Raw genomic sequence first — 19,331 nt, 5'->3', positions numbered from 1 at the left:
GAACGTTTTTAATCAAGTGGTTAAGGAGTTTTTATCTATTTTACCAGCAAGTGTTGTTCTTCCAATTTTTTGCGTTTCTGACAACTTTTGAAGTGATTTTTTTTTTAAATTCGTTTAGTTTTAAGTGTTATAAAAACGAAAATATGCCTAGAGTTAGACAAAAAAAATTAGCAAGAATTAAGCAAACTTTAAAGAAGCACAATTTTTGGGAAATGGATAGGTGTTTTTTCATTGAGAGAAATTGCTATTTGTTTGAATAAAAATCCAAGGACCATTGTGCGATGTTCAGTCATTGATTAGAGAAGGTTCAGGATAAAGCAGAAGAAAAAGCAGACTTAAAAAAAAACAATGAAGTCCAAAATGGTCATCTTCGGATTATGGCAATAATTCAAGTACAAGAAAAATTTTTGACCAATGGTTGAGTTCGAAGGTTGTCGTACTTCACATCTGACTGTTTACCATCGAATTAGGTCATTTGGACTGCTTTTTGTTGGATTTCCTAATTATGGGAGGAATGAGCAAAAACACAGCTTAAACCTGACACACCTAAACTTTTATTTGGAAAGACAACGTGTTTCAACCACGAAGTGGGTCATCCTCAGGTGAAAATATACACTGTATATATTGACCACATTATGGTTGAAACGCGTTGTGTTTTGAAATAAAAGTTTCATGGGTCAGGCTTAGATATGCCTTTTTGCCCATTCCTCCCATACCAAGTAAATCCAACAGGAAACAGATGACCAATTTCGATGGTAAACAGTCTAACGTGATAAAAGACGACCTTTAAACCCACCCATTGGGCAAATATTTGTCTTGTAATTAAATTATAGCCATACTTTGAAAAAGACCATTTTGGACTTCATTTGTTTTTTTAAAGTATGCTTTCTTTTTCGCGCTGTCCTGGGCCTTCTCCAGTCTATGACTGATAACATTGCTAAATGATACTTCGATTTCTATCCAAACGACTAGCAATTTCTCTAAATGAAAAACCCTTATTTGTAGTCCAAAAATCATACATCATACAATAACACTTCCTGGTAAAAGAACTTAAATGTTAAGAACTCCCTTACCACTTGATTAAAATCGTTCAAATTTTAATCATTTATTACTCGCTAATAGTCGACAATTTGTGCCAAGTTTCGTCAAAAATTTCCAATTCCTTCTGGGTGTTTTTAGGTTCTAGCCCGGCGCATCCACCATTTTTCGCCTTGTGACTGCGTTCCACCTTATATTTTTGTGAACGCTGCGAATACGGTCGTAGATACAAAAAATGTGTAAGGAACAAAGTTGTAGAGAATTAAATTCTTTACAAAAAAGTCTGCGACACCATATTTGTATCTCTAACTGTTTAGGTATAAATTAATTTTCAATGCTTGACCACTAGTAAAATGACGCAAATCCGTCACTTGAGTGTCTTTGAACGACTTTGTGGCCTAAATGGTCAAAGATAGTGATATGGTCTCGCGTACTTTTTTGTAGGAAATTTAATTCTCTACAACTTTCTTCGTAACATTTTTCTTGTATCTGTAACCGTATTCCCAGCGTTTTGAAAAATATGGAACAGAATGCAAATTGGTAAAAAGATAGTCAGAAAAGCAAAAAATTGTAAGAATAACACTTGCTGGTAAAACAACTTAAATGTTAAAAACTCCCTTACTACTTGATTAAAATCGTTCAAATTTTAATCATTTATTACTGGCAAATAGTCGACCATTTGTGCCAAGTTTCGTCATTAAATTCGAATTCCTTCTTGGTGTTTTAGTTTTAGCCCGGCGCATCCACCATTTTTTGCCTTTCCGATTTTCGGAAGATTTTAGCTTTTGAGCGTTTAAATTCGCCACCGCCGCCCTCCAGCTCTAATTTTAATTAATAGGAGTGTAATTCAGGTCGCGTGCGCGCCGGCATCATGCAACAGCTCGTCCAAAAGGCGTGTTTAACCGCCACAAAGCGTCGTCATCTCCAACTTTAAACTCTTTCGATGGAACAAACAACGGCAAAAAATTCATGCGACGCCGTATCGACGACCGGAAGCCCTCTAAGAATGTCAAAGGGTAGTAGGTCGCCGCAAACACATCCGCGGAAATCGAGTTCGCCCCTCTCTCTGATTTTCTTATTTGCGACACTTTGATGTCAACATGATATTGATATGTTTGGAGATGATGGAAATGCGACAGAAGTCGCATTTGTGGCTGGTTTATTAACATGTGGCGTGACAGAAACGAAAAAGAATCTGAAGGTGGTTGGGGTTTTTTACTATTAGGGATATTTCGATGCTTGGGAGCGAGGATTGGTCCCCGGTGACCACTTGCCGACCGTCAGAACCGAATGATAAATATCTACGTTTTCGTGAACGATAAATATTCAACGGACCGACGGACGGCTGCTTGGAAAAGTGAGGGTCTTACAAGCAAACGACGGGTATTTAACCTCACTTAAAAATTGGCGAAAGTTCTAATATTATTCGACATAATTTCGTTGTTTTTGTCACTTTCAAAGTACTTGTGCCAAGTCTGCGACCCATAATAAGGGAGAAAATACGTTTCGTTGGCACACATATAGTGGAGATTTTATTTTGCTGAACATAAAATGCTGATTGTAGTGATATCAAGTGTTCATTATTAAAAAAAACTCGCAGCATGCCCTAATATTTTTACGAATGTCGTTGAACAATTTTTATCATTGTATTGTTGATTGCCTGCTAATTTAGCTCATCAAAACGTTAGCTCAGACTAGTTCTTATCTCGTTTTAAATATTTCTAACCGAATTTTAACTTAAAATGGTTTATGAAAAAATTTAAGACGCTCAAATGGAATGAAAAAATACACTATCATAGTAGGTCATATAAGACAGCCTCTAAAAAATGTATTAAAAAACTATGTACTACTTTTTAATAAAAAATAAAATCACTAAATAAGGAGTTTTCTTGTATAGGTATTAATAACGTTGTTGGTAATTCCATAGATACAAATGGTTACTATGGTACATTATTTGATTTACTTATTTTTTTAGTTTATCGTACTTGATAAATAAAATGATCATTGGTGATTTTTTGATTTTTTTATTCTGTTGATAATTCTTTTGTTTTATCGTTGAAAAAAATTTACCTTTGAGCCTATAAGAGAAAACGTTCTATATATTATACACGTAAAGGAAAGTTGGCACTAGCTGACATATCGCTTGTACAGACTGAAACAAAAGTAACGCACCAAATTCATATCTTCGTTATGACTGTTATTTTCAAACAAGTCGATTTTTTATATGCTTTATTTTAATGTCATAATGACATTTCTGACGTCAATTTGGAAGTAAAAAGTAATTTTTAATTTTTTTAAAGACAGATGACAATTTTCATTAGTGTTTTACATAGTATACATTTTTATCTTTCCGGTAAGTACAAAGGATCAAAAAAATTAAGCAAAAAAGTAAAAAAGAAGAAAATAAAATAAAAAATTTATTAAAATCATTGCGAGTTTTACACAAAATGATTACCTTTTCGTTTATTTTATTAGGGTCGATTGTTTTTTTGTTATTTGTTTAGTGGTTATTTTTCATATTATTTTTTCATGGTAATTATACAAAAAATATTTAAAAAAACAATTGCCGCTTATAAAATATGACAAGAACAAAAAATAAAACCCTTGTGTTTAATTATCAATATTTTATTAATTTTATTAAATATTTTTTTCAGTTTTTAATTTTATTTTTTTATTATTAAATGTGTACTATTTAAAACAATGAACAAAATTGTTGTGTTTCATTTAAAAAAATAAATAAATAAATAAATGTCACTACGATGTTAAAATATAGCATTAAAAAAATGACCTGTTCGAGGAAAAATGTCTGATAATAATGTTGTGACCTTTGTGCGTTATTCTTGGTTCAATCCATATAATAAACTACTATTATTTTTAAAAGACAGAATGTTACGATATTTTTTGATGCTATTTGAACGTAATATTTTTTTATAGAAAAATAAGTTAATCATTAGGTAAGCTTATTTCTTATAACTTCTGAGGATTAACCGAAACACAAACGTTTAGTTTTTTTATAATCACATTCATAATGTGATTGTTAAAAATGTTTTCTTTGTTCCTATGAAAAATAATAACATGACAAATCGCGTTCTAATAAACTGGAATGAATTTAGAATGGAATTTAATTGTCGCTTCTGAGCGCACAAATAAGGATTAAGGGTTAAAACCACGTTTCATCTTTTCCGGATCGAGTTGAAATTTATTCAAAACGTGATTCGCGGCTGTCTACAGAATTTTCTCTCATTGAAGCAAATTTTTGTTATTAGATAATGAAATATCGAATCACCTGGCGTAATGGAAGCTTATTTGATTTGGGTTTGAATCGAGTTTCGGTCTCAAACCCGATTAGATTTCAAGGAAGCCTTTTCTCGTCGTTGTATGTGTTTTGACTAAAGGAAGGTTCTTTTCAGCGGCGTCGTCATGATTACCTTCAGTCGAATTTCACCTTCCTTTGTTTTCCATTTTCCATAATCGTAACAATGGATTTAAATTACCCGCTTGATTTAGCCCCGCCTATTATTTGATTCGTTCCAATAAAATCAGGCCTCCCCTCCTCTCCGAACGATGTGTTCAATTCTAATAGGCCGAGAGGAGAAAACAATCCAAAAGCAATACGAAACGGTTGGCTCTACGAAACTAATAAAAGACAATATCAATTTAAAATTAGTGATTACTGTAACATAAATAAACCGAGAAGTTGAAGCCTAATGTTAGTTCTAAACGCCGAATTATTTGTTATTTGTTATACGAGTTAGTGAAATGTTTAGCCTAGTCCCCGAAACGATATTTTGTAAACGAATGAAAGTATTTTGTAGTAATTTTTTCGAACGATGTTGTATTTATCGGTGAATCAAAAGGTGCTCCGGCACTCGAAAGTCAAACTGAAGCCCCAGTTCCTTCCCCCGCCCCTCCCGGGCCCCGCCCCCGGCCGTCATTAAGACCATGTACGCGGCAGCAGGGGGCGCTTCGCTCGCCTCCCGCCAGGCGCGCCAGCGGCAGCGCCAGAAGCAGCTCCAGCAGCTCAAGAACCAGAAGGAGCTCAAGCCGCACCAGCCGAAGCAGTACCACAACTACACGGACGATGGGGGGCCCAAGCTGTCGCGGGTGGAGCGCGGGGCGCTGCGCCCGCCGCAGGGGCCCCACGAGCGCCGCCACTCCGCCTCCAACTACCACCTCAAGGAGCCGCCCAAGAGCCGGCTCAAGGAGAGCCCCTCCATCTCGATCCCGGTCCAGAGTCGGCCCTCCCTCGTGGAGAACCACGTCTCGGCCTCGCCCTCGCTCCAGCTGCCCCAGATCTTCATTCCCGAAGGGGACGGCCGGCTGGAGCGGAGGTGCAGCTTCGTCAGACAGGTGGAGGAGATGGAGAAGTGTCCCGAGGGAGGGCTGCTGGATAAGTGCAACCATTTGTGCAATTTCGAGATCAAGGACAGGATCTGGGACAACAAGTACGAGTTTGAGAGGGATCTCTATGGCAGTCTGGATTATCCCTTTTCCGAGGTGATTATCGGGGAGATTAGGGAGGGACGTCCCAATGCAATTATTACCACACGACACTTCTGACACATATAGAAATCTTATTTATCAGAAAAGGGAAAATGATAACACGCTAACGTGTGCGCAACCCAAGTAACAATTTAAATGCTTTTTTTGGGTAAATAAATTTTACCCTCTTTTCTCGAATTAAATTTTATTTTATTAGGAAAACAAAAATTTATTTCGAGAAAGAAGGGTACAATTTATTTAACCCAAAACTCATAACAAATCTTTTTCTTTACAGTTGTCTTTAAAAATTTTTACTCCCAGACAATCTTGTCTGGTCAGTAGATGTAATAAAAGTATAATTACGTCTTAGGTGTTTCATAAAACTCACTTGTTGTAAGAAAATACATATTTTCTTCATCTAAACTCACTATTCTATTAGAGTTGCGTTGTATTTTTTGATTTTTCCATGACAAATAAAAACGATTGCTCCATTAATTAAAAATAAACCAACTCTGCTTTGAACAGTTAAAATTTCTGTCGGGAAGCTTTTAGAAAATGGTAGATTTATAAAACCATCTTTAAACTAAATGGTTTTAAAAATGTTCTGTATGCTGATTGTTTTTAACTTAAATTGCTTTATCTACAGTGTAAGGTGTCTCATGGCATTTTTTTTATAAAAGTCAATTATACTTACCTATTGACTTTTATTGAGATTTAATATTCTTATAAATTATAAATCATTTTAATTAGAAGATACAGTTTTATACCTTCAACAAACATATTTTACTGTTTGATTTAAATTAAAAATATCCATTGTTTAAACGTCTTAAGAAATTGTGATAATTTTAATTTTCTAGATCTAATAAAAAATATATTTTTACAAATGTGTATTACTTCGGTATTTATGAAGTGCGTTAAAATTTTACAGCTTTTTAATGAATTTTATCAGAAAGCTGGCCATTGTTTGAAAATTTTCTACTTACATATCGTGTTTTAACACTTTTTAAAAATGATACTCGTGTGTGGTCGAATTATAAAAAACTATGTATTGAAGTTATTAATAAAAAAATAATCTTAAGTAAATGATATGTGACAACTTTGTCTATCAATCGTGATCGCAAAAAAATTGATCAACAGGAAAAATAAATTATTTTTGAAACGGTTTACTAGGATATTTCCTTCTACAATTTTTTTATTTAAAAAACTGCAAAAGACTGTTAGTAAATTTAAAAATAATTATTCGTCATTGTGTTAGGGAACCATTAAAAAAATCGTTAAAAAAATATATTAAAACTAAAAAAGTTAATAAAACAAGTTTGTAGCACAAGATTTTTTAAAATACATATGACTTTTGACACCAGTTTACTAATTACTTCAAAAAAATGTCTTAACAGACTGAGAAAAACTAAGAAAAAAATTTTCATAAGAATAAAATGTTCATAAGAAAAAAATTATTTAAAATTGAAAATTTATGCTTTGTCCTGTATTTTTCAAGACGCTACGAATACTTTTAAAGATACGAGAAACATGTTCGAAAAAATTAGTAGAGAATTAAATTTCCTTTAAAAAAGTCCGCATGAATGCATCTTTATCGGCAACGGTTTAGGCCCTAAAGACGTTCAAAGACGCTGAAGCGACGGTTTCGTATCATTTTACTGGTGATCAAGTAACGGAAAGTTAAATTATACATTAACTGTTGAAGAAGTTTCGATAAATATGGGGCAGTGTGTAAATTGGTAAAAGTTTTTTTAATAAAGTGTACGATAAAATTTCTACATTACATTTTTGTCTTAGAGTTGAGAATTTAATGCTCTATCTGCTTGCATTTTGTGTTTACTTTGTGTTAGCCGTTGTACAAATTTTTTCTAACTCATTGTTCTGAAAATTTATTAGCTGTTTCAAAATTATAAAAACGCCAATGTCGCATTTTCTCTCATAGTTATCTGTTGTAAATTATTCATGCGCTTCAAAAAAATTATATCTATTGTAATCACTAATAACTATTTCACAATTTTATCAATGTTATTTAAGAACATAATTTGGAAAATGCGACGTTGTCGTTTCTATAGTTTTGAAGCAGATATTAGATGGTAATCAAAGCCAGTAGATATACTAAAGTAGCGACACGGACCTTGACAGGGCAACAATAACGATTATATACTCTAGAGAGGGCGCAACTATCGAAATTCGACATATACCGCATTATTTACATAAAATGCGTAGCCTTGAAAAGCCTTAGAAAGTGCGTTTTGTCCCTGTTTCTACGTTTAATCTTCACTCAATAAAATTGCTAATGGGGATGCTCAAAAGAGATATTCGTTAAAGGTCACGTTAGATGATAGATTTAAATCGAGAATGTATTTAAACAGGCAGTTTAGTTTTCCAAGGCTCGACATTTTTTGTAATAACGCTGTAATTTTAAAGGTTCGTCAAATTGTCAGTAATTTTGAACATACGTCAAAACTGTCAAGATTCTCTCACTTTTGAAAAATTGGTAAAGAGCACAGTGATTCTAGCGTTCATCTGTAGTTTTACTGTGGTTATTGGTTATGAACAGATTTCATGGAACTTTCAAACCTGTGCTTAAATCACGTAAATAATAAATCGACACCAAAAACATTAAACAAAAGGGCCTCCAGACTGTTCAAAGTCGTCCACATTACGAAGCAGGTCTGTGTGAGAATACTGGAAACTCATTCAAACAAAAATTGTTTCAGAAACATAAAGTGTTAGGTACCAACTTGAAAGAGAAATTTCTAAGATACCAAATTTTCAATAAGTATTTCAGGTAGATTTAAACAATACTTCCTTGAAAATTCATTCTAAATTATTAGATTCTGTCCTAATGGGAAAGAATTTAAGACCGCTCTGCTTACACTGACCTTCGTTTCACAAAATTTAATGCATCTAAATCTGGGAATTGTAGCGAATCGAAGTTTGGTGGACTTTTTATAGCCACTTATTTATAGCAACTATGTTATACAACATTTAAATAATAAAGAGAAATTCAGGTTGTATTATTTCTATTTCTTAGGTAATATCGAGGTGTAAACCGTACCTCAAATGGTTTCCTGTAATTTCATCATGATTCCTTCTGATTTTCCCTAAATTTTTAAAGTGATTTCCTTAAAATTTCTTTATTTACTTAATTTTGTACACTGATTTCTTCTGCGGTTTACCTCTCGGGTAATATTGAAAACATTTACTTTTCTTATTGCGAAAAATGTCTTGGTTTCATAGCAGTTGTTTATAGTGTTGAGGGAAAAAATTAAATTTAATTAAAAAAAAATAAATCGACCAATTTAAAATCTTGGAGTAATTAAATACGATAAACTGTAAAAACACTTAGAGAGGAGTTTATTAAAATTAGAAATGTAAGTATCACAATTTTTTGAGATCAAACAACTATTATTTTGGAACGTGTTTTTGGCTTTTTCGTTAAATACATAGTTCAAATTCTTTAAAGGAATGAATTCACTGTTGAAGCGCCAGCACCTTCTTCGAAATGTCCATAAGAGTTGCTGTACTCTGCGCATTCTAAAAGCCTTTCTCATTGCAATGTTCAGTTGAATTTAGGGACGATCTGATTTATTTTTACGTGAGTGAAGCACAAGTTTGAAAGTTTCATGGTATCTGTACACATAAACTGTAATAACCAGGGTGAAATTATAGACGATCACCGAATTTATTGTTCTGATTCACCAATTTTTCAAACGTGAAAAAATCTTGACATTTTTGACGTACGTTTTTGAATTTTGATGGTGGAGCCATCTGTAGAGTGTATAATCGTTATTGTTGCCCTGTCAAGGTCCGTGTCGCTACTTTAGTATATCTACTGGCTTTGATGGTAATGGAACAACTGCGCTCTCTAGCGACATAAACGGGACTACCGAGGACGGGAACGTTTTATTTGTACGTCGTTATATACCCTAACCTTTAGATATCCGTAGTCTAGACCAAAAATTTCTATTTATTGTTCCTTGTCTCTATTTTTTGAAAATATTGAACACGGAATGAATTTTTAGGAATCATTCGCACTTTTAAAAATGTGGGCCATGATTGTTTTGATTACTTTGTAAAATAATTAAATAATCAAACTTCAGATTAAAGTCCGTTATAAATATTTTTTTTTCGAAAATTCAGCTACAAGATTGTCCCATGTTTTTTTCACCACAGCTGTATGAATATGTAAAAATGATAAGTCTTGTGCTCCGAGAAATATTTTTTTTTCCTATAAAAGTATCGAAACATATATTAAAACCAAATTATCTATACTTTTATCTTTATTACAGCTCCCATAAAACCTTTTTTTCAATTTCACTGCACTAAATCAGGTTTTACAAGACTCTTTGAGCATGTCTTGAAACAGTTTTAAAACTATTTAAAAAAAGTTTTAAGTTTTAATAGTTTTAAGAACTATTCTTATTTCTTGTTAAATTGTTACTTGGGAAGAGACTTCTTGGATCAGTTCAAAAGCTAGTTTATTTATTTCATTAATGAGCTTGTGGATCAGTTCATGTTTGTTCAAACCGTCCAATCTTTGTGAAATTTCGCTGCGCTTTCCTCGCATTAAATCCCAGCAATCATCTGTTGCGTGGGTCCGCCAAGTGGGCTTATTGAACTTTAAAACCTGTCAAGCTCCGTCGAGACCGAATTAGCGCAAAATCGAACGGATAAGTGTCTCGTAAACACGTTTTTTCCCTCCGGTTTTATGTGCGTAAAGCCGCTAATGTCTTTTAAATATTAAAACGGTTATGTCACTTGATTAAATCAGGCCTCTCTCTGGGGAAATTCGCCGTTAATAAGTTATCGATTCGGCTGTACAGTGGCGTACGTCCGGGTCGTCCCGTTAATGGCATAATCGATGCGGCTTCGAGCGAATCCTTATCGGTTTCCGGGGACGACACTGTGACTCCGTGCCCGGAACGATGACTGGATTTTCCACAGCTGAATTGTTTACATTCGAATATGTTTTTTATTATTGTGAATTTCGTCGATAAATCAAACACTCATGCATAAAATATCACACGAGTGTTAAAAAGGTAAAGGCACGCGAACGTCGTGCGGTTTTATGAATGTTTTTTGTGGGGTCGCTGGCGTCTCGTAATTTGCCCGGTTTTACTACAATTGGTGTGTTTATATATCACAACAGCTTTATTGATTGGCCTTCATTCTCTCGCAAACAATAACCGGATATTTCCTTCTTAATTAAACCACTGTTCTGGCGTGAAACGTGTGTCACCATCAGGGATGTGGAAATATCGGAATAAATGCCGCGACAAATACCAACTATTTTTATTTTTTTACCTTTGACCTCTTCACTCAGGGCCGAGCCAAGCCCGCAAAATGCAAAATCACATCTAAATAAATACCGCACAGTAAGAAACGAAAAGACAAATAACGAAAAAAATGTGAATCTAGAAATCTCATGTCATTTTTTGCCAATTTGACATCAGTGCTGTTGGCAATTATTTCTGCCCAAATTACAATTTTTTTTGCAATATTACAATCTTACGGATCTTGAGTTCATATAATTTCAATGTTATGAGTAATTTTGTTCAAAAAATCCTCGAAGAGGGCAATTTTATTTTCTTAAGATTTCAGAAGTGCTCCATTTTGACATCATAATGACAGATCTGACGTCATTCGTTTTTGAGTAATAACGTCATTTGTATTTATTTTTTTTAACAACAACTGACATTTTTGGATAGTGTTGTAGATAGTACACGTTTTTATATTTTTTAGTAAATATAAAAACAATTCAAAAAATAGAATAAAAAGGTTATTGAAAGTATTACATAGAGCTTTATCTTTTCGTTTTTGCTTTATTTTGTAAGTTTTTTTCTTGTGTAGATGTTATATTAAGTGTTTTCATGATAATTATGTATTCAAAAAATATATAAAAAACAATTACCGCTTATAAAGTGAGTTAAGAACAAGAAAATAAAGCCCATTATTTCTAATTTTCAATATTTTTTTAATTTTATTCAATTTTTGTTTTTGTAATTATTAATCTAATTTATTTTTTTATCTTACAGGTGCAGTTTTTTAGGTACATTATACCATTGTTTTCGGTGAGAGAAATCAATGGTATAATGTACAATGGTATAAGATAAGATAAGATAAGATAAGATCGTGAGAAGTGTCCCACTCGAGCGCAAGCGCACTCGTGGGTCAAAATTCTCACTCACATATAATGATGCATTTCTACCAATTATAAATAATATAATATACTATTTTCTTATTATCAAAAAGATAAAACTGTATACTATTAAAAAACAGTGAATATAAATAAAAATTACGTCATAACTCAAACCCAAATGACATCCTAAATGTCAGTATGATCTCAAAATGTAGCAATAAAAAAAATCACCAGTTCGGGGATTTTTTTGAAAAATGACTAATAACAAAGATATGAAAAAAAACATTTTATTTCTGCCAATTTTACAATTGTTTACATAGAAATTGTAATTTACTAGTGATTAGTTTTATTAGGGTGTGAAAATAACCATTTTTTGGTGCTATTTTGCCAAAAGTATTCTTCCAAAAACTTTTTTTAAGTCATCTTTTCTTTTTTGTTAGTAAATGCAAATTATATAATACAATTTTCTTATTATGGCATATTTGTTAAGCCAATTAAACAACTAACATTTGTAAAAATAGAGAGTATTAAAACATTCCAATAATTATTACGATTATGGTAACCATTTATTTGAAGTAAAAATGCAAGAATACAACACAAGACATAATAAATATGTTGCGTAAGAAGTCTGTAAAATACTTACTTATAAATTTACTAAGAATAAAAACTTGTTTTCACTGTCTTTAGTTTGTTAGTTAATCTTTAGTATTTTAGGTAAACTTTTTTATAGTGTCAACATACTGTGGAAAACTTTGTTGAAATTGATTTTTCTTCATTGGATAAACTGCTGAAAACTCAAATGAAATCTGTTGCAAAAATAGTTGTGTAAATAAAACGGCCAGAAAATTATCTTTCAAACTTAAGTACAAATTTTGAGATGACATTTATGCTCTTGAAAAATATGACCGGAAGATTTATTGGTTATTTAGAGCACTGAGTAATTAATATTTATATTCTTTTTATGTTTTTTTTTATTTTTTTCGAAACGTAGCAAAAATAAAATTTTTAATTACTCCCTGTCTTAAATAATCAATAAACCTTCCGGTTAAGTACTTATTTAAAAATTCAGTGGTTTTTTGAATCAGCAGGGTGCTACAGTCCAGCTCCCACCTTACGTAGCTCAGCTATTAGTAAAGTTGGACTTTTGAGATTTTGTAGACGTTATTTATACTTTCAGACGCATTTTAGGAAAATATTTTTGACTATATAGGTGTCCCAAAAAAGCATGACGTCATAATAATATGTTTTTTAATGGCATGCTACTAATTTTTATGCTCATTAGCATACCTTTTTTAGTTTTTTTACATATCCCTAAAATTTTTCAAATCGTTTTAGGAATTAAGTAGTGTTAATCAAAATAAAAAACTTAAAAAATGCACAAATTTATTCGGCAAAAAACTCAAAATGTGTTAGTATTCGCAAATAAACAGGGTTGTTGACTTCTATTCATTAAATTTCTTATTAAAATAGTTGACAAAACAAGATTTTAGCTTAGCAAATAACTCAAAATGAGTTATAATAAGAAAAAAGTTTATTTTTTAATCCCACATTGAATGATATCAAAATAAACAAAGATTTCCATTTAAAATAAACAAAATATAAAGTTCTTAAATTAAAAAAAATTGGACGTAAATTGTGAACATCTAGTAGTAATTCGTATCAGTCAAATAATTATAAGTCTTTTAGACTTTGTTCAAGAGTACCTATCAATAATGTTATCAAAAGACCAAAAAAGGACTGTTTGTATTTTTTATTAATTTTTAAAAATAAAAATTCAAAACCGCTTTTTTTTCCTTTTTATTTTTTTAACAGTAATCCTTGAACTGATTTGATTTTTTTGGGGAAATGTAAGTAGCTAAAAGGGCATCCTAATGAGCACACAAAAATAATAACATGCCATTAATAATAATAAATTATTATTATGATGCCACAGTTTTTTGGGACACTCTGGAGCTGGGCTAGACCATGCTGTATTTACAGTTTTATTTTGGAAACATAATTAAAATAATAATTATTACATAGTAATAATGTTTTATGCAAACACTCAAAATTACACTCATTTTGCAATTTTTTTACTGGCAAGCGTCCTAATGAAATTAATTCTGCACTTCTGCAGTTTTTCGACCCAAAACTAACCCGACTTTTGATAATGTCGGTTATTGCCAAAATTATTGGAACAGTTAGCACTTTTTTCGGTAAAAAATACAATACTCTTTGTAAAAGTAAATTAAAGGTAATTTTGCTTTTAAAAAGTTGTAATTTACCAAATACCTAAAGCCCTAAATGCACAAAAAATGTGTCAAATGAAAAAAAAAATGCGCTCGAGTCACAAGACCTCCTCATTTCGACATCCAAAGTAGTAAATTGCGTATTGGAGTAGATTTTAATGACACAAACGATTGTTCAATTTACTATGAAACAGTTAAATTCATTAATCTACGAATTGGCACTTTTACGAAAGCTCAGTAATGTATTTTTATCAACAAGTAGAATAGTGTAAAATTGGCTCAACATTTTTTACTGTGTGATTTTGCAAAAAATTGTAGAGTTTGTAAAAGGTTCCGATTTTCACATTCCTGGTGTGTCAGGTGTTGCCCGTGTCCATGTCTCCGTGGTGGAAAATGAGCAATTGAAGCGTCGAAAAATGCTGGAAATGCGCAACCGTTTCGATCCGGGGTAACGTCGAGGACCAAGTACGATGCAAAAAAACCAAGGGGCCATCAACATATCAACCAAATGTAGAGAAAAAGAATCGACCGTTGTAGCATCGGAACCAATCTTTGTGCAAATATTTTTGGAGAATTTTGCCCTTCCACGCTTGCTTCGTCCGACTGCCACTTATATTATACACGCCTAACTCTACGCTTATGCTGAACAATGCCTTTCTATAATATCGTCTATATACAGTGTGATAGTGCTATTTTTGTATGTGATCTTTTCGGCGAGCGTTGATTTGGTGACGATGATCGGGTGTTCGGCCGCGGTCATTGGTGACAACGTTGCATGAGCACAGCAGCATCAGCAGGAATGCAAGCCGCCTTACTCATTAGAGAGAAACAGCGTCTCCGCAGGAAGAAGTTGAGGAAGGGACGGGCCGAACTGCCCAGTCATATCGCGACCAGAGAGATCGCGCCCTTCCCACAATATCCGCCCGGATTTATGGTAAAGCATTATTTTTCACCACCAAAATGCATCAAAATTACTTCTTGGTTCAACAAAAACTAACAAGTCATCCCCTTTTTTTGAGTGACTTATTGGCCATTTTTGGATCTTAATAATGATTCTCTCAGAAAAAATGAAGATTACAACTGAAAATTATTTAAAATATGATTTCTGAAGTCAATTCTTAGTTCTTAGGTCAATTAAATTTTAAGGGAATGTTAATGATTATTTAGCTAAATTGTCGATTTTGTGGCCTTTTTTGAACCTTATTATTTTAAATTTTAATTAAAAAATAATAATAATAATGTCTTTATTAATTAATTACAGTGTAGATGTTGATACACATTGGCATTCTGCTATGGTGAAGTCTAGCTGCTGCTAGATAAAAGTAAAATAAAGTGAAGATTAATTAACAAATATTATTCAATTCAAACAAGAACACAATTAAAAATAACCAAGAAACAAATTTTTATTAAATGTCTATTACATATATGTTTAAATAATTTACCCTCGGAAATTTAAATAATGGGAAGGAATCGACTAATGTTTAATTGCACTTGCTACATGGACTAATATGCCGATTTTTCCTTTTTTTTTGATTTTTTTTTAATCAGGTCAAGTCAGGCCAAGGATTTTGGTAGAAGATTAGTTAAAGGTAATGATTAGTGAAGTTTCAAAAAGCCATTATTAAAAATAAAAATAGAAAGTTCGCAGTTTAAAATTGTTTCAAAAGTGATTTGTCAAATGTTTCTAGAAAGTAAACACATTTTTTGAAAATGTTACATATTTCGAGACGATATTTTCATTTTTCATTACCGAAAAATAGAAAAGATTCATTTTATTTTAAATATCATCGAAAAAATCATTGAAAAATTAATCTAATTTTAATTAAAATTAAACTAATTTAAAAAATTGACTGGTTTTTTCACTCGCTAAAAAACCGAAGACACCATAACTTTAACATTTTTTTGAGTTTGTGATTTTTACAAACATTTTAAATCAAGCTTATTGTCAATACAATGCTAATATCTGAATCCTTACAGCGAATTTTAGTAAAAATTTAGCTAAAAAATAAAGTTGTGTCTCAAAAATAAAGTACGAGAAATCTCAGTTTAAATTGTTTATTAAAATGTGATCTTTGCAGTCACATATTTTCTAATTAGTTTTTTAGTAATTTTAGAAAAAAAAAATACATGTCTCAAAATTTTATATTTAAAAAAAGTCTGAAAGGTCAATTGTTTATTGAAATATATTTTTGCAGTGAAATGTTTTCTGATTGACGATCGTTTGATAAAAATGTATTTCGAGTCGATGTTTTCATTTTTCATTAGATGGAATAATAAAAAATCGCAAAGATTTATCACTTTTTAAATATCATTGGAAAAATCTTTAAACTCAAAAAATTTTTTTTCGAGTTTGTAATTTTCACAAATATTGTTTAATTAGGCCTATTCTAGAGTTGTGGTATTATTGAATCCGTACAGAGATAATTGTAGTAAAAAATTAATTAATAAATATCTCTCAAAATTTTACGATAAAAGATAAAGTTCGAGATATCACAGTTTAAAATTGTTTATTAAAATGTGACTTTAATTTGGAGTAAAATATTTTCCGATTAATCAACGATTGTTTGATATAAACGTATTTTGAGGCGATATTTTTATTTTTCTTCATTAAAGTGTCGAAAAATCGCAGATTTATCATCCTTTTTAAAGGTCATGGATAACTTTTAAACAAATTTCAAAAAATCGCAAAGATTCATCACTTTTTTAAATATTTTTTTTATCTTTTTTACACTCAAAAAAGGATACAAATGTATGACGAAACTGCCTAGTTTTTGTTTCCAGTTGTTACGTCATAAACTAACGGGACCACAATATTTTTTCCTGTTTGTAATTTTCACAAACATTTTTGAATCAGGACTACTGCTAAGGCAATATTTGAATTCTTATAAATGACTTTACAGAAATAATTAGGTAAGGAATTAGCAGTGATGTCGCAAAATACTATCATAAAAAAAGACAAAAACAAAGAAAAAGTTGAAAATTGTTTAAAATGTGATTTGTGAAGATATTTTTTTCTGGTGGCAAATAAAGTTTGGGAGAATATTACCTAGCGTTTATTTGAACACATTTTTCATTTTTTATCATTAGCTAAACTGTCGAAAAATCGCAGATTTATCATCCTTTAAATGTCGATGATTTTCACACTCAACAAATCAGAAAAAGACCCAAATTAACCAAAAAATCTGCTAGTTTTTTTTTTCTCTTTTGCCATAAATTGCCAATACCATTCTTAAGCCTTTGAGTTTGTGACGTTCACAGAATAAAGAGAGACAAAGTCACAGTTTAAAATTGTTTAGTACAGTAAAACAACGGACACCGATGGGGAACCTTTAATGGTTTTACAAAAATGTCCGTTGTGAAGAGGTGTCCGTTAAGGGAGGTTTCCCTGTATGTGATTTATGAAGTAGAGTGGCTTCCTAGGACAACCGAATCTTGAGGGATTGTTTGGTGAGCGTGTTCGAGTCACCATTTCGTTTTTCATTAGGCAAAGTGTCGAAAATCGCAGAGCTTCGAAACATCCCATCAATATTTTATCGCCGACACTTAACCCTCGCACACATCCTTTAAATGTCATCGAAAACCTTTCGACCTTATTTCATCAAATTCCCCTCGAAATTAGTTTCGTCGCGTTTACGACCGCAAATTTACCGTTTTTCATTAAATTCAACGTCACTTAATCGAAAAACCCCCCGATTATCGTACAAACATCGTCGTTTTGTTTACTCTCGTCCTTAAATAAGGCTCAGTGTTTCAACGTCAATAAATAAACAGGCCGTCAATCTTTTTACGCGCTGTTTGCCCAAACCCAATCCGAGTCGGCGGTGCATCAACAGGTACCTATATCGGAAATCAAGAAGGCCGATCGACGCAGCCTTGGCCGACTGCGACGACGACGACGGCGTCGCCATGGGCAACCAATTTCGCCGACTTCTAGATACATTTTTGCATCAGAAAAATGCTACTTCACGTGACCGGCTTTGACAGATGACGATAATGACGTCGTTACGCGCCCGTGATTGATGTTTATGTAAAACGCCTCGGGGAAGTACAAGGACACGTGACGAAAAACGCTTTCGTGATACATAATAAAGTCGATATCAACGCACACGCAACAAAAGCGCAAACTTTTATTTAAACACGACTTTACATCAAAATCTTGGGGTGAGTGGATGATTCTGGTAGGAAATTGACCAAGGAAGTGATTGGTGTGCGTCTCAAGGCGCTGCGATCACAAATAAGGGCGCCACACCAATTTAAAAAAATATTTTAAGTTTGTGATCTTCTAAATTTTGAAGTGGGATCACAGCCAAGGCATTGGCAAATTATAAGTTCTGGTGGGTGATTCTTGTAGAAAATCGTCCAAGGAATCGATTGGTGTTGGTTTTGAGACGCTACGATGCGAAATAAGGCCACTAGATCAATTTAAAGTTTTTGATCACAATTCAAAACCTATATCACAAACTGAATTATGGGTTTTCAGCGTTTGTTCTCCGCAGCGATTTGTTTAATTAGCTTTTTGAAATGTTTTTTGTGTGTGTAGTGTTCACAGGGCCGTGCGGCATGGCAAGAGAGGGAAAGGGGGAGACGCTGTTCACTCTCCGAGGAAGCGCGGCAATCACGAATCAAACAATCGGAGGCTCATCACCGATGGATGAAACGGAACAGAGTAAGAGGCATGAGCCTGAAAAATGCATGGCATGCCTGTTTCAAATTACCCGCTAAAATCCATCGAGTCAAAAGCAACAAAACGGCTTAATTATCACAAAACAAACGTAAATTAAGCGTATTAATGGCCTTTGCTGTGATTAACGAACGCTTGCATGGCTTTAAATTATTTTCGCTTAAAATATGGTCCAATCGCATGCCGCGGCGTCGGCTTTTTTCGCAGTGTAATTAGTAATTAGGAATTTGGAGTCGTTAGTGCATCGGAAGTTGGCCCCCGACACACGGATCGATTCATTCGCGGTACAAAGAAATGTTCTCACGCTCGCTTATAAATACTTAAAATCGCCCTAATTATTCAAAAGCTCCTCCTTCGAGCTTCAACAGGTTACAGTTTTGTTAATAAGTTGGAAAAGTTTGGGGTCTTTATTCATCTCGGAAATGTTCGCGGAGAAATGTTCACGAGTCTCGAGAGACTAGCGTTTTTCGTTAATTAATAGTAAACACAGCGCCGAACAACGGGAACGGGCATTTGCCTAATGGGCATGGAGTGGAAACTTTGCCAAAAATCGCATGTTTTCTAGGCTAATCACAGCGTGCCTTGCTTTTGAGTTATTCCCAAGGCCCTACCCTTTTTTTATAAAGCCGAGTAGAATAAGGACGTATGTTGTACGAATTACATACGAGATTTTATGCTCGACCGCTTTACAGAAAGCTTTTAGCTTAGCAGTAAAAATTAATTTTGTCCTAGAAAAAAATATGACTGGAAGTTTGCTTTG

At 33.0% G+C, this 19,331-nt stretch overlaps 1 protein-coding gene across 1 annotated transcript in view; it reads left to right on the top strand.

The window, feature by feature from the left end:
• LOC656959 (uncharacterized protein) overlaps positions 1-19,331 on the top strand; it is a 50,471-nt gene that overhangs the window by 27,202 nt on the left and 3,938 nt on the right. Inside the window, exons 3-4 of the mRNA XM_008198484.3 lie at positions 4,449-5,535; positions 18,431-18,556. Coding sequence (XP_008196706.1) covers positions 4,981-5,535; positions 18,431-18,556 — 681 coding nt within the window. The 5' untranslated portion in view covers positions 4,449-4,980. The remainder of the gene's footprint in view (positions 1-4,448; positions 5,536-18,430; positions 18,557-19,331) is intronic.

The sequence above is a fragment of the Tribolium castaneum genome, chromosome 6, assembly GCF_031307605.1.
Source record: "Tribolium castaneum strain GA2 chromosome 6, icTriCast1.1, whole genome shotgun sequence".
Lineage (NCBI taxonomy): Eukaryota > Metazoa > Arthropoda > Insecta > Coleoptera > Tenebrionidae > Tribolium > Tribolium castaneum.
Note: the sequence above shows the minus strand (reverse complement) of the source record. Positions and strands in the feature narration are given on the sequence as shown.